The sequence below is a fragment of the Xyrauchen texanus genome, chromosome 27, assembly GCF_025860055.1.
Source record: "Xyrauchen texanus isolate HMW12.3.18 chromosome 27, RBS_HiC_50CHRs, whole genome shotgun sequence".
In the NCBI taxonomy this organism is placed as follows: Eukaryota; Metazoa; Chordata; class Actinopteri; order Cypriniformes; family Catostomidae; genus Xyrauchen; species Xyrauchen texanus.
The window spans coordinates 3,538,182-3,554,825 of NC_068302.1; the positions used below are offsets into that span (position 1 = coordinate 3,538,182).

Genomic DNA, 16,644 nt, shown 5'->3' on the forward strand with positions numbered 1-16,644 from the left:
CCATTACATTATGCTTGCAATAACAAGGTTGAGGGTTTGAGTTTTAGGGAACATGTGTACTAATAAAATACTATATAATGTAGCTATACTATAAAAATTGTCTGTCAAATGCATAAATGTATATAATGAGTACATTTTGTTTGTGATTTTCTACTGCAGAAAGATCTGGGTTGGCGATCGGTATTGGATGCGTGCTGTTGTTTCTTCTCATACTGCTCTGCTGCTGCATACTGCGTAAGAAAATAAATACTTGCCTTTTCAAACTTTAGTAGAACATCCAAGGGTGAGGGATGAGATACATGCCGAGTTCGGGGTTTGTTAAAATCACTACCCCTTACCTATGAGCAATACTAGGCTAACTGGGATGGTTTTCAAACAAAACTCTTGATTCTGTTTCTGAAAACATTTACCTGTTTCATGTGACATCACTGTATGACCACGCCATCTTGTTTGTGAGCAAAACCCCATATACACTCACTGAGCACTTTATTAGGAAAACTGTGGTCCTAATAATGTGCCCAGCGTGGTCTTCTGCTGTTGTAGCCCATTCGCATAAAATCGACCGTAGGTTCTCTGTCAACTCGAACCAGTCTGGCCATTCTCCGTTGACTTCTCTCACCAACAAGGCCTTTCTATCCTCAGAACTGCCACTCACTGGATGTTTTTTGTTTAAAGTCTGTTGTGTGTGTGAAAATTCCAGGAGATCCCCAATTTTAGAAATACTCAAACCAGCGCGTTGGGCACCAACAATCATGCCACAGTCGAAATCACTGAGATCACATTTTTCCCACATTCTGATGATTGATGTGAACATTAACTGAAGCTCCTGACCAGTATCTGCCTGATTTATGGATTGCACTGCTGCTACATATTTGGCTGATTAGACATTCACAAGAATAAGTAGGTGTACAGGTGTTCCTAATTTAGTGCTCAGTGAGTGTACCTTCAGAGTGCTGCGCTGTGGGATGCAACAAGAATCTGCATATAAATCTTAAAATATAAATATAAAGTGATACTGCTGTTTACTTACCAGAGCCAAAATGTAAGTTTTCTTCCAATAAAGTTATATCTTTCAAATGACAAGTCAAGCATTGATGAAGGGGGAGAGCAGGGATAAAACACTTGTTGGTTTTTGCTCATTTATTCAGACATGACAGTTTTCTGTCCACGGGTCAATTACATTTATAACAAAATTGATTTGGATACATAGACGATGCTAAATTCTCAACATCCAGACTATATAAATGTATATGATAATTGTAACACATTGTAATTAATAAAAAAAGCATAATGTCAGTATACATTATATACACTGATGAGCCAAAACATTATGACCACCTGCCTAATATGCTGTTGATCCTCCACATGCCAACAAAACAGCACCGACCCTCCAAGGTATGGACTCTACAAGACCCCTGAATGTGTCCTTTAGTATCTGGCACCAAGACAGCAAACCCTTCAAGTCCTGTTGCGAGGGGGAACTGCTGTGGATCGGACTTGTAGTTCCAGCATATCCCACAGATGCTCTTTCAGATTACTACAACGTTTAGATAAGTGGGGGCGTGTCAAATTGATGTCCACATGAATGGCTGGACCCAGGCATTCCCAGCAGAACATTGCATCACACTCCCTCTACAGCTTCCGGTCTTCTCACAGTGCATTCTGGTGCCATAACTTCCCCAGGTAAACGGCACACATGTACACAGCTGTCCACATGATGTAAAAGAAAACAGGACCAAGCAACCTTCTTCCACTTCTCCAAGGTCCAGTTCCGACACTCGTGTGACCATTGTAGGTGCTTTCCATGGTGGACAGGGGTCATCATGGGCACTCTGACCTGTCTGCGGCTATGCTGCCCCATTCGCAGCAGGGTGCAATGCACTGTGTGTTGTGACACATTCCTCCATAACCATCATTAAAATTGTCTGTGACTTGTGCCACAGAAGACCTTCTGTCGGTTCGGACCAGATGGGATAGCCTTCGTTGCCCTCATGCATCGATGAGCTTTGGGTGCCCATCACCCCACAACATCCTGACCGGGAGCACCCCATGTGTCTTGCCATTTCAGAGATGCTCTGACCAAGTCGTCTGACCGTAACAATTTGGCCCTAGTTGAAGTTGCTCAGGTCTTTACTCCTGAATTCAACACATTGCCTACGAGAACTGATTGTTCGCTTACCATCTAATCTACCCAGACCATGACATGTGGCCTTGAAAGGAGATGATCAACGTTATTTGTTTCATCTGCGAATGGTCATAATGCGTTGGCTCATTGGTGTACAGTATACTAATACACAGTCAGTAAACAACACATGATAAGATTATTAAAAACAGACTTTATTAATGCCACCAGACTAAAATGTAAACATCTTAGTCATATTTACACAGCAAGCTGGTATGGAAAATACTGTCATTTTTTTTTAATTAACCTATAACTATATTAACTTTTTAAATGTATGACAACATAAGTAAAACACTATAGTAGTTAAACTTCTGGTACACTTGCATAGGTGTGTTCACCTCTGTTGCTCTGTGTATTTTCAAAAGCTAAAAGAAGCTCTTACATTCCTACAGGGATCATCACAGATGTATTGTTATATTTGATTTGATTTGATTTATTTTGGATTTGACAGACAACATAATCCAAAGGATAACATGTTAAAGTGTAAACACTTATTTCCAACATGGTACTTGGTGTTAGAACGTTTAACACAAAACGAATACCTATTGCAAGACAAAGACAAAAACATTTAGCACAAAATCATCCAAAGTTCAAAAACATTCTAAAATCATAAATAACATAAAATAATCAGTCTACTCTAATTAAAAAGATTGGCTACTCTATTCCATAAAAAAGCCTTAACCTGATGTCTAAAAGCCCCTCTAGTATTTACATTTTTGAGGGAAAGCGGTAAATTATGCCACAATATTATACCTGTATAAAAAAAAAAGAACTTCTGGCTGTATAATTAACTCTGGGCACTTTACAAGAACGGACACTGGCCCTAGTATGATTGTGCTGTGAATTAACCATTTTTATCTGGGAGTATAAATATTTGGGAGCAGAGCCATTAATGACATTATACATATGATTCAACTTTAACTGCTCCACTCTAACATGTACTGGCAGCAGTCCTACACTTTTAAAAGCATCTCTACCAATATGGGTCCGGGGGTGCATTTAACAGGTAGCGGATAACATTATTTTGCATCACTTGCAGTCTGTTTTTTTAGTTTAACTGATAATCCACAGTACCAAGCAGAACATGCATAATCAAAATGACATTGAATCAATGATACAACCAGTAATTTCTTTAAAGAAAAATCTAAATGCCTTGTTCTGCGATACAAGAATTTCAATTTACCTGCACACTTGGATAGTATTTTGTCGGCAATGGATTTACAAGTTAATGACTGCTCCAATGTTAACCCCAAGTATGTAACACTTTTCTGAGACAGTATTTCAGTGCCATTGCATGTGACCTTAAGTACATTTGTTTTAGACAACTTCCTTTTTGTTCCAAATAAAATTGACTCAGTTTTTCCCAGATGTATTAAAAGCCTGTTGTCAATAAGCCACTTGCTAACACTATTTAATTCATTACCGAGAGTCTTCTCAATCTCGCTGATATCATCCCCAGAGACCAACAATGCAGAGTCATCAGCATATAAAAGCAGCTTACATTTCACTGCAGCTGGCATATCATTGATATAAACTAAAAATAGAATGGGGCCAAGGATTGAACCTTGAGGCACCCCACAAGTAATATCCTGAGGATCTGATATGGTCCCCTCAACATCACAAACTTGAGTTCTTCCAGTGAGGTAAGAGGTGAACCATTTCACAGCAGTATTTCTGAAGCCTATACTTTGTAGCTTTGATAGTAATATTGCATGGTTTACAGTATCAAAGGCTTTTTGCAAATCAAGAAGTATCATGCCCACATACTTTCCTTCAAAGTTTTGTCTAATATAATCACATAAATGAATAAGACAGGTTTCAGTAGAGTATGCTGCTCTAAATCCCGACTGAAGTTCATACAGTAGATTTTGTTTGACAAGATACTCTTCCACCTGCTCATACACCAGACGCTCAAACACCTTCGATATGGTTGACAGAATTGATACAGGCCTATAATTACAACATCTGATCTACTATTTTTCTTAAAAAGGGGGACTACCCTAGCCCTTTTCATACCACTTGGAAAGATACCCTGACTTAAAGACAAATTTATTATATGGGTGAGTACCCTAGAAATTACATTGGCACTATCGCTCAAAAATCTGGACGGAATAAGGTCCTGTCCAGTAGCTTTGTTAGTTGACAATGTGGATAGACACAATCTCACCCTCTCCTCTGATACAGGGCCAATCTCAAAAGCATCAGGAGTAACATGTTTGTTTATATAAAAGGAATTTACAAACGATGGGTCATATCTACCTGACACACTCTGCAACTTATCAAACAGACTGGCAGCAACTGTTGTAAAAAAGGTATTAAAAACACAAGCAACCTGCTGTTTGTCAGAAATCCTTTTATCCTCAATAACTAAACTAATATTACCAGACTTAGATTTAGATTTTTCTTTAACGCCCATATCACTAAGAACTTTCCATAGCTTTTTAGGCTGATGTAAGTTTGCCGTAATAGCATCGGCATAAAATTCAGACTTTGTTTTCTGTACCTTATAACTAGTCTGATTGCGAAAATATATATATTTATCGTAATCACAAGACAAAGTTGACCTCTTAAACTTTCTGAACCATTTATCACGTTGTCTAATGAGATCCAGAATGTCAGAAGTCATCCAAATTGCACTTCTCTGTTTAATTCTGGTCTCCTTCATTGGTGCAACATTATCAAGAGCAGCTAAAAAGTGCTGTTTAAACAAAGACCAAGCCCCATCAACATCATTGCTTCCTAAAACATCTGACCAATCCCTCCTGGAAAGCCTTTCTTTAAAATCCTCAGTTGTATAATGTTTTGTGCATCTGTACCTAATTGAACTATGGTTACCAGTCTTCAATTGTGATTTAGATATTTTGCGAGTGCAAAAAGTGACGTTATGATCACTCAAAGCAATATCAAGGACGCCTGATTGAGAAATATTTTCACGTTCTGAAACTAATATTAAGTCCAATAGGGTTTGACTGTTGACAGACACTCTAGTAGGTTCAGTGATTAACTGTTGTAGGCCAGACACCTTACAAATAGTTGAAAGAGATTCTTTCAAACTATTAGTACGAGGCTGTAGTACATTTGTGTTAAAATCACCCATAGGCCTAATGATACATTCATTCTCCATACATACATTACTCCTACAAAAAAACATTTCAAAGAGCTCATAAAAATCTGTTTGCTTAGGAGGTCTATAACAAACGCAAATAATAATGGGCTTAGTTTTAGGAAGCAACAGTTCAATCCATGCAGACTCCAAACCCTTCTCATGGAGATCAGTCCGCGGGTTATATGTCAAATCATTCCTTATAAATAGGCACACTCCTCCTCCGTTTCTGCTCCGATCGTGCCTGTAGATGGAGTAACCCGTAAGCTCAACTTCAACATCCTGTATTGATCCATCAAGCCAGGTTTCCGACACGGCAATCACCGCAGCCTTAGAGGTACTTGCAAGTTGACTGACCTCCTCAAGTTTAGGCAGCAAGCTCCTTGCATTAATATGAATAAAATGAAGCCCTTTCCGACTAAAAACAGCCTCACAGTCATTCCTTGCATCAACCAAACTGTCCCCAGAACAATGCATTGTCTCCTCCAGACAATCAGTGCCGTTCGCGTGACACATTTCATTCATACAACACCTGTTGCATGCTAACGGAATGTCAGAATTACTCTTTACGGCCAGTTCATAGATTTTAGATGCAATATTTCCACATTTTATGTGAACAAAAGCATCACAAAAGTCACATGCGACAGCTTTAGCGTTTATCCTCACAGCCTTACCGCAGTTAGGACAGTCACTGCAACATCTCGTCTTTGGCCGGTGTTTCATTTGCAAGTTGTTTGGTCCCGGACACTGATGAATATCTCCCGCGAGCAGCAGACAAATGGATAATATTGTGCCGAAAGCGTCAGCCTGTTTGTGACCAAATCAGAGCACAAAACAACATGGAAACTCTGAATGAAGGATATTCAGGTTGATGTATCGGTAGGTGTGTGTACTCGGTGGTTACACATCAGCCTCGCTGGCGTATGGAGATGAATCATGGATAAGATATATTTAAATGTCCGCAAAAGTCAAATTTGCCAATATTTGTGCTGAGTAACTGTTCACTGTTTTCCTGAGACACGGATCAAAAGCAATTGATTTATTTTCTTGATATCGTTTATCGTCTTGACAGTTTTTTTTTTCCATTCCCCGACATTGCTTTCTCCTACTGATGGTCACAAATATGGCCCCTGCAAGGAAAAATAGATGTCACTGAAACAATATGAATTATTCCATGTTTCTAACTGTAGTGATATTGTTGTCACATGAACTCATCATGTTGAGACGTCTAGTTTTTATTTTACATACAAACATTTTATTTTGCATTTACTGTTCAATTTCGTATGAAGATGTCTTTACTTTTTGCAGTCCAATCAAATGATGATTTAAAAATAAATTGTTTGGGTGCCTGATATTATTTCCACTCCTTTTTTTCCCTTCAGGTAAAATCTATTTCTCACGTCACAGCTCCGAGCGCAACGTGTCCGTGCCAGTGTTGGTTGTATACCCTGCAATAGATGGCTTGTTTCAGCGTGCAGTGATGATGCTGGCAGAGTTTTTGCAGAGTGGTGCAGGTGTACACGTCATCGTTGACATGTGGGAAAGTGGAAGTCTAGCAGAACAAGGGCCACTGCGCTGGCTCAACTCACAGAGCGACCTCGCCCAGAGGGTTCTCATCATCTTACCTCCTCAACTCACACACACTGGTAATAATGTGTTTTTACCAATTAATTCTCTGAAAATGATGCCATTAGTGCCCTAATTCAGTAAATTACAATCAGTCCCAGCTCAGGCTCATAGTTCCAAGGCCATAACCAACTGGGTTTCCTTTCAAATTTGTATGCTCGCTTAAGGTGGATACATTTTATATTTAATAAAAAAATTGCATAAACTATTAAGGAAACGCAATTACAGAATAAACTACTATTGAATTTATTAGCAGCTGTATTCCACTACAGTTACAATTGAAATCATTGGTATTTAGAATACAGTTACAATAAAAAAGTATTTTTTTACTGAAGAGATTACTTAGCATTTTATTCACATTTGTTTAATTTAATATTTAGTCCTTTCAGATGGAAAACATTTATACATATAAATTATGTGATACAAAGTGCATTTGAACAGCGGTGAAACACTTTCTTATTATGTGTTACATTCATACGAGCAGACAGAGAAGTACGTTTGAAGTAAGTTTGGAGCAGAAGAAATAGAAATAAACATTGTGTAAATTGTCAGCTTTACACTAAGCTAAAATGCTATTTCTAGCCATTTTACATGCACGTGTTACCAGGCACGATCATATTTTTTTATCAAATAAATTCATAATACATTTTTTCTAGTAAGACCTTTGATATGAGGGAAAAAAATCATATTCTTGATAATCATTTTTGTTTGGTTTTCCTGTAAAAATATCTAAAAATCCTGTAAATAAGATCAATTTGATTTATCTTGTTTTAGAAACAACACTGCATAAGATATTTGGGTTTTTCAGATAATACATTTTTAACGTGAATTTTGTCTTACTGAACTGGCAGAGTTTTTATAGTCAAAACAAGTGAAAAAAATCTACCAGTGATGAAGTAGTAATCCAAAGTATTTAGAATATGTTATTGACCTTGAGTAATCTAACGGAATACATTACAAATTACATTTTACAGCATGTACTCTGTAATCTGTAATGGAATACATTTCAAAAGTAACCCTCCCAACCTGTTTAGACTAAAGATGTGCATAAAAATTAATTAATATGACTGAATTACTCATAACTGGACTAACCACTGAACCAATCATCGCATCTGAAATGCTCCTGTGGTCATCCTGAAATAACGATGTAAAAAAAAAAAATCCAAAGCCATCATAGAAAAAGAATAAGTCGAATACAAACTTGAACTGTGCTGAAGATTCACTGACACTTTTGAAAACGACATTATAGAACCACACAGCAAAGACATAAGGACGGAGAATGCACACACATAGTGCTCCCGAACTGTTTGACGCACTTTTAGACACGAGACAGAGTTCTTATGTTTATATACTTTAATACACAGTAAATTGTAGCAGATAGCTTGCTTCATATAGAGTTCAGCAACAGTTCAAGAGTTTACCTTAATAATTTATGTTATAACATTGATTTAGTAGTGCAGCAATTGTAGTAATTGGACAGCCTGCGTTTAAGTTGAAATAATAACAAAATTAATAAATCATATACATTTTTACAGACTTAAGTTAACTCTGTGATCTGATTGTTCCCATTATGAACTAATGCATATTTTTAACAAATTTGGGTCTGCTCAAAATACTAATTAATGCACATTTTTGCAACTCAATCAAGCGTCAAGCATTTGACCCACTCAGGGCCCCTCTCCCCTGAAACAACTCTACTGCCAAGTAATATAGTTCATTACCTTAACTGTAGGCTGTTTGCAGTTACCAGACTCAAGCAATCTGAATTTATAGTCTGAAATATTAATTTTATAATATGTTTTTTTCAGTGGCTGATTCTTTAATATGTGCGTACAGCTTTGCGAAGGGCGAGTAGTTATTAATCATTTCTAATCCTTACTAAATATAAAAATATAACTTTAGCAAGATCTTTTTTTTTTTCTCTCTATTAAAAAATTATCACTTTACTTTTTTTTCCCATAACGAAGTTGAGGTTTATGAGGTCAATGAAAGTGTAAACATGAAATAGTTATAAAGCTTGTTAAAAAATAATAAAGCATAATGTAATAACTGCACATAAAGCAGTTATAAGTTAAATGTAATTTAACTTATAACTGCCTTATGTGCAGTTATTACATTATGCTTTATTATTTTTTCATTCTGTAATACTTTTTCAAAATATAATAAAATTGTGAGTGCATACTGTAATAGGTTATTAACTTATGATACATTTTTTACATTATGAACTGATATTAAAAACACATTTTATACTAATTCTATTACCTTGTCATATTGAAATAATTTTCAAAACAAAACATAGGCATAAAAAACATTGATATTTCTTTTTGCAGTCCTTTTATTATCTAAACCGAGTCTTAAACTACATACAAAATATTCATAGATGTATTATTATTACTACTACTAATATATATATATATATTTAAACACACATTATACTAACACATATTTCTAATCATTTAAATTATAAATATATATATGTTATGTATGTATGTTTGAATTCAGACATGAGCAAAAGACACATTTTATCCTCAGTTTGAAGAGGATATAAAATGTTTTTCAATTTGATAATTAAAGGTATACATACTGAAAAATGGTGTAAATAATGTGAGGTAACTATACTGTGTACAAAGTATAACAGGGGTATTAAATTAAAGTTTCAAGAGGTCTGGTTTCTAAATTTCATCCCCAGCAAGTGTCTTACATGATTTCAGAAGCCAATCTCGCTTGTAGGACTTCAAAATTATATAAGCAATCTACCTTTTTTGGAATAGTTATTATAAATTAGCAAATTGGCAGCAATCATACTTATTTCTTTGTCCAGTATATACCAGGGACAGTGATGAGGCCATTAGGAGCCCAGAGACAAAGCCAAATAAGTGAGGTCTGAGGGATCTTTTATCATAATACTAAAACAGATTAAATGTACTGGCCTCACTAAACGTATGCTTATTTAGCTATCCAGCGCGTATAAACAGCCAGGTGAGGTGAACAAAGAAATGAGATGATGCTTTATGCTGAGGTCCTTTTTCTCCTCTCCTTTATTTTACACACAGCAGTGCAAAAACAAGCTGTAAAACTGTAAACACAAATAAAAGTATCTATTAACTCAAATTGTCTTCTTCAATCATTTCCAAAACCAAATGCAACTCATACATCGTTTTCTACTAAGCATTAGCCGCCATTACACGAGAAACAGAGGAATCTACACTTCGTGGCAACACGTTAATTTTCTTCTTACACATCTTAAGAAAACGACTAATATTACACACAGTGCTACTCACCGGCATTGCCCACGAGGGAAACACAACTGAACGAGGTTTGAAGAAACTTGACAGCAGAATTTACACAACACGGAGTACAACTCGCTCCGGAAAAGTCGTGTACTAACTAAACACTAATCTCGTTCCAAACGAGAATACAACAGGAAATAGAAACAGTACACCAAACCTGTCGTTACCACAAGTGTTCGTTAGATGGCGTTAACGCACTGCAAATAACTAAAGAAACACAAAATGAATGAATGATCATTAAGACCAACACATTAAAAGATAACATCAACTGTGGGTTTTGAACCTGAATGAGCAGTCCCATATTTATGTTTGAGTGCATTTAAAGATATTATATTATTCAGACTTATATTTACCTTCAGATGCCTTACATGGGGCATAGGAGGCTTTCTGGATGAGGAAAGATCCTTTGTGGTGTTTCAGAGGACTAACACAATTCAGCAGTTTAAATGGAACATTTTTATATTTTTCTTAATGCGAGGATCTACTAATAACAAATAAACCACAATTTACATCACAACAGTTCTTAAAAATACTGCTCGCTATTATATGGTCAATATAATATATATATATATATGGTCAAAAGTTTGGAAAAAATTTCAGATTTCTCTCTTATTGAAAGAAATTGGTACTTTTATTCACCAAAAACTGCTTCAAAGTGTTCTCATCAAAAACCTCCACGTGCAGCAATGACAGCTTTGCAGATCCTTGGCATTCTAGCTGTCAGTTTGTCTATATACTCTGGTGACATTTCACCCCACACTTCCTGTAGCACTTGCCATAGATGTGACTGTATAGTCAGGCAGTTCTCACGCACTTTACGGTCTAGCTGATCCCACAAAAGCTCAATGGGGTAAAGATCTATAACACTGTTGTCCAATGTCTGTGTTTTTTTGCCCACTCTAAACTTTTCTTTTTGTTTTTCTGTTTTAAAAGTGGCTTTTTCTTGCATTTCTTCCCATAAGACCTGCACCCCTGAGTCTTCTCTTTTTCTCTGTTGTACATGAAACAGGTGTTGAGTGTGTAGAATTCAATGATGTGAGGCATCTACTGTATTTCTTAAACTAGAGACTCTGATGCACTTATACTCTTGTTTAGTTGTATATCTTGGCTTTCCACAACTCTTTCTGTCCTTGTTAGAGCCAATTATCCTTTGTCTTTGAAGACTGTAGTGTACACCTTTGTATGAAATCTTAATTTTTTTTGGCAATTTCAAGCCTTGTATAGCCTTCATTCCTCAAAACAATGATTGACTGATGAGTTTCTAGAGAAAGCTGTTTTTTGTGCCATTATTGACCTAATATTGACCTTAAGACATGCCAATTTTTGCATACTGTGACAACTCAAAAACAATGTTACCATTCATTTAATGAACCAAATAGCGTTCAACTGTGTTTGATATAATGACAAGTGTTTTCTAGTACCAAATTAGCAATTTAGCATGATTACTCAAGAATAAGGTATTGGAGTGATGGCTGCTGTCTAGATTTGATCAAAAATGACTTTTTAGAAATAGTGATGGTGCTGTTTTTTTTACATCAGTAATGTCCTGACTATAACTTTGTGATTTGACGTCATTGCATGTCATGCAGTACTGTATCTAACCCTAACCCTAACAACTTCTTATAGCAATATATTTTTCTTTTTTAAACCAGTAACTTTAAAAACAAACAAATACAAAAACAGCAGAATATTTCAAAGCGAGTCTAAATGTTGGTGCAGATCACAAACACAATATTATTATAATTACTTATGAAAATGTTTCTGGTGAGTTCACAATGTAGCCTAATACCTTTCTCTTAATGTAATAATAATAATTTAAAAAAGTTTTGTGCTCATAAATGTATTGTTAAAAGTCAAATATTATAATCAATAGGCTGTTTCACTTACACTTTGTACGCTTTGTTATTACACTGCTACAGACCCATTTTTGTCACCATACTAGGCAGTTATTGCTACTTACTGCATTACATACTTATTGCATTTATTTTATTTTATTTTATCTATGAATATCTGTCTTTACAGAAAATGTTAAACCAAATGCAGCACCTGGTATGACCGATCACACTGTCTCAGCATCTGCCTACAGTCTTTTTGCCCTGGTGCTTAACCTAGTAACCAGCGCTGCTCATGACCCACAACAACTGGAAAAGTTCTGGATCATCCACCTGGATCAGAGCAAAGAGAAGAGAAAGATGCCTGCTGAACTCAGAGGCTGCAGGACGTTTCATCTGCCCAGAGACTTACAGAAGCTCCAAGAGAATCTGTCGGGCAGAGCAGACATGACAAGATCAGCCCTGAGAAGATCCTTCAGCTCCTTCAACATCAATGACAAGTCCTGGAGGGTAAAAGAAGCCCTACAACAGCTGGACATCAACAGAAACATAATGGCCTGTACTGAAGTCAACAGTTTAGATGTAAGTCCTACACTCCCTGACTAATATGTGATTTTCTGATTGTTTTAATTAGACAAAGAATCACACTGAAACTTTTAGTTTGTCCTAAAACATAAAAAAAAAAAAAATAATACTTACTTAAAGAGTATGGCTTTTGCAATTCTTATTTTTACCTAATCACATTTGAAATAATGGATACACTTTCTCATGATTCCTCAGCCACATAATTAATGTTTAGCTGGATTGATAATAATATGAGTATACTGCAGGTTTTATCTCTTTATTAATTCACTCTACTCCTTATCACAAAGTTTGTTTGTTTTTTAGAAATCTTGTCATACAGGGAACTATCTGAGTGGAAGAATTGTTTAATGTTGTTTTCTAGTCTGTCAAAGACCTCAAGCATTGAAACTGAGTTTGCATGCATTTTAATACCTACACAAGTATCATTTATAAATAAACAGACATTAAATTTAATAAATCCAATAGTGTATTTTGTGTGTGTTTTGTTCTGATAATATTTGGAGGACAATACATAAGTCTGTGGGTATGGGGGCGTGGTCGTGTATCAGTCTGTGGATGAGGGAGGCTCGTTACCTGAGGTGTCATTATCTTTAACATCTGTGTCTTGTTAGAGTGATGGCAGAGGGAGACCTGAAAAGGCAGACAGATGCATCAGACAGGAGAGAGACACAGCAGAGAGAGTTGGCTGCGTGTCTGCTATTATAGACTGAACTCGCATCGACTCATTTGTGTATATATATTTAGCCACTAAGAGCCTCTTTGTTTAAGTTATACAAATACTCACATTGACTATTCACTGCATCCTGACTACTCCATTGCCTGAAAACATGAACATTATCACAAAGTCCAATAACACAAAAATGAGTTTTCTCTAGCAGTGATTTGTTTGAAGTCTGTCCTCCAAACAAATTTTTCAATATCATATTTTACTGAAGCTGTAAACAAGTGATCACAATCAAACCACACTAGCATACACTGCAAGGCTCAGTTATATCATGAAGAAAAAAAAATATTCTCCCCTTTTCTCCCTAATTTGGCATGCCCAATTCCCACTGCTTACTAGGTCCTCATGGAGGCAATCCGGATGGTGGGGGACAAGTCTCAGTTGCCTCCACTTCTGAGATAGTCAATCTGCGCATTTTATAGCGTGGCTCGCTGTGCATGACACTGCGGAGGCTCACATCATGTGGAGGCTCATGCTATTCTCCGCGATCCACGCACTACTTATTACATGCCCTATTGAGAGCGAGAATCACTAATCATGACCACGAGGAAGTTAATCCATGTAACTCTACCCTCCTAGCAACTGGGCCAATTTGGTTGCTTAGGAGACATGGCTGGAGTCACTCAGCACAACCTGGATTCAAACTTGTTACTCCAGGGGTGGTAGTCAGTGTAAATGCTGAGCTATCCAGTCCCCATGAAGGTAGATCTTAACAAAAATGTAAACTATGTTTTCAGGACAAAGATATATTTCATACATGTTAGGTTGGGACAAGTTACATTTTGTTGAGGAAGGTTGTAAATATGAGTTTATCAATTATAATATGTTGGCCCAAAACAATGGTTAGATATTTTTCTTTTCCATTGTTGTTGTTTTACTGTATGAATCAATTTCATAATGAATCAATAGGCTGTTTAATGCAACATCAGGATAACACAAGAAATCATGTATTAGTTCCAAATGTTGTTTCATCTAAAGTGCTGATTTCTGAACAAGTGCCACCATGCAGCTAATGTTCAAACCCCTGAAAATGCATGCTGTGCCTTTGATGTCACATTCCTTTTGAACTCTGGTTATAAATTTGCACAGAAGTGAAATAATGCTGTCTTGGTCTCTGTGCTGTTAAGGTTATTATTAGGGTTAGGACTATATTGATGTAAATACTACTCAAATGTTGTCAGAAATCAGGCATAATGTGCCTTTTTTCATGTCACATCCATTCACATACGCAATTGGGGCATGTTGTCACAAGCGGTCAATGTGTGTTCAATAAACTGTTTCCTTTTTCCCTGGGTAATGTGAAAATGTTCAATAGTTCAAAGACGTTAAGTTACAGAGGTAAAATTCAAAATGGACTAATAAAATGTACCCTAAATAAACCTAGCCTAGGAAATATCAAAGGAGTCAAAAGTGTAACAAATAACCCCAGTGTCCCCTATATAATGAAACAAAAGGCAAATGTCACTATATTACATTTCATACAGGTCAATCTGCGGTCTTAAGGAAATCAATACCTGCTTTTGTGAATAGTGTGAATAGTGAATAGTGTCACATCATTTGAAAAAAAAAAAAAAAAATTACCATGTCCAATTTGTTTTGGTTGCTATAAGTCTTGTTTCATTGGTTTAATTTGTTTGTTGATTCTGCTGTGCTGCCTGAACATTAGACCTGTGCCCGTCAATGACCTGTGTGCTTTTGTCACTCAATGACTTCAACAAGAATAATCTTTATAGCTCACTCTGTCTCTAAACCCAAGAGGTGGAAAATTGCACATATACATAGTCACATCTTATTTGTGCCATGCGATTTGAAACTAAGGCTACGTCCAAACTAATATGTTTTTGTTTGAAAACACTTTAATTTCACTGTTTATGCCTTTCATCCAAACTTTTCAACTTCATAAAATGATGTTTATGCTTTTCCACCACCAAAAATGAAGTGTTTAGGAAACAATTCAATCAGTGTGGATGTCGCTTAAGTATAATAAAATATTTTAAAATAAAGTGGGGTGTAATTAAATAATTTATGCCATAAATTACATTATCCATGTTATCCCTTCATGATTTGACAATGTGCCAAAGAGCATCTTGTGTGCTTCAATGGAAACAAGAAGATCTGATCTGCCATACAATACAGTAAAAGCAGATTTATACTTCTGTGTCTCTTACAGAGGTGGGGATAAAGTCTTGAATAATCAGGCCAGGAACACACTGAATAATGAAATCAGAGTTGCTAAAAGAAGATACTCAAAAACAAGTTCCCAGCTAACGACCCTGCATCAGTGTGGAGTGGCATGAAACAACTTACGAATTACAGGACTCCTGCCCCCAACCCTGTGGTGGACCAACGACTGGCTGATGATCTGAATGTGTTCTACTGTAGATTTGAAAGGCCCAATCTCACACCCCACACCCGCTCTGACCTTCACTTCAAACAAACGACAACACCTTTTGCAACCCCCTCCTCCCCCCACCTGCTACTCAACCTGCACTTAAGATATGTGAAGAGGAGGTGTGCCATGTCTTCAGAAAACAAAAGTCAAGGAAAGCACAGGGCCCAGACACCCACGTGTCTTAGATCCTGTGCTGACCAGCTGGCCCCCATCTTCACACTGATTTTCAATAGATCACTGGAGCAGTGTCCCATGCTGCTTCAAACACTCACTCATCATTCCTGTCCCAAAGAAACCAAAAATCACAGGACTTAATGACTACAGACCTGTTGCCCTGACGTCTGTCGTCATTAAATAATTTGAGAGACGGGTGTTGGCCCACCTGAAGGACATCACTGGACCCTTTCTAGATTCCCCTTCAATTTGCTTATCGAGCAAACATGTCTGTGGAGGATGCAGTCAACATGTTATTGCATCATGTCCTGCAAAATCTGGACAGACCAAGGATATATGCAAGAATCCTTTTTGTGGACTTCAGTTCGCCTGTCAACAACATCATACCAGCTATACTCCAGACTAAACTACACCTGCTCTCTGTTCCCATGTCTATCTGTCAGTGGATTATTAGCTTTCTGACAGACAGGCAGCAGCTTGTGAGACAGGGGAAATTCACTTCCAGCACCTGTACAATCAGCACTGGTGACCCCCAGGGATGAGTGCTCTCCCCACTACTCTTCTCCCTCTACACCAATGATTGCATCACCAAGGACCCCTCTGCCAAGCTCCTGAAGTTGCAGATGATACCACTCTCATCAGCCTCATCCGAGATGACGATGAGTCTGCATACAGAAGGAAGGTTAAACAGCTGGCTGTCTGGTGCAGTCAAAACAACCTGGAGCTGAACAGGCTC

At 37.0% G+C, this 16,644-nt stretch overlaps 2 protein-coding genes across 3 annotated transcripts in view; one reads left to right on the forward strand and one right to left on the reverse strand.

Moving 5' to 3' along the window:
- LOC127620834 (interleukin-17 receptor B-like) overlaps positions 1–15,821 on the forward strand; it is a 73,619-nt gene extending 57,798 nt beyond the window's left edge. The window contains exons 10-13 of one of the 2 annotated variants that reach the window (XM_052094094.1): positions 160–234; positions 6,668–6,931; positions 12,224–12,615; positions 15,513–15,821. In XM_052094094.1, the coding sequence (XP_051950054.1) occupies positions 160–234; positions 6,668–6,931; positions 12,224–12,615; positions 15,513–15,524 (743 nt within the window). In that variant the 3' untranslated portion in view covers positions 15,525–15,821. Of the gene's footprint in view, positions 1–159; positions 235–6,667; positions 6,932–12,223; positions 13,011–15,512 lie in introns of those variants that run through there. The other variant, XM_052094093.1, reaches the window with a different exon arrangement.
- LOC127620831 (uncharacterized) lies at positions 3,178–10,352 on the reverse strand. The gene is made up of 2 exons (XM_052094089.1): positions 10,193–10,352; positions 3,178–6,415 (listed from the first exon to the last, which is right to left on the reverse strand). Exon 2 carries the CDS (start codon positions 6,006–6,008, stop codon positions 3,936–3,938), a length of 2,073 nt encoding a protein of 690 aa, XP_051950049.1. The 5' UTR covers positions 6,009–6,415; positions 10,193–10,352; the 3' UTR covers positions 3,178–3,935.
- Positions 15,822–16,644: the final 823 nt, after the last annotated feature.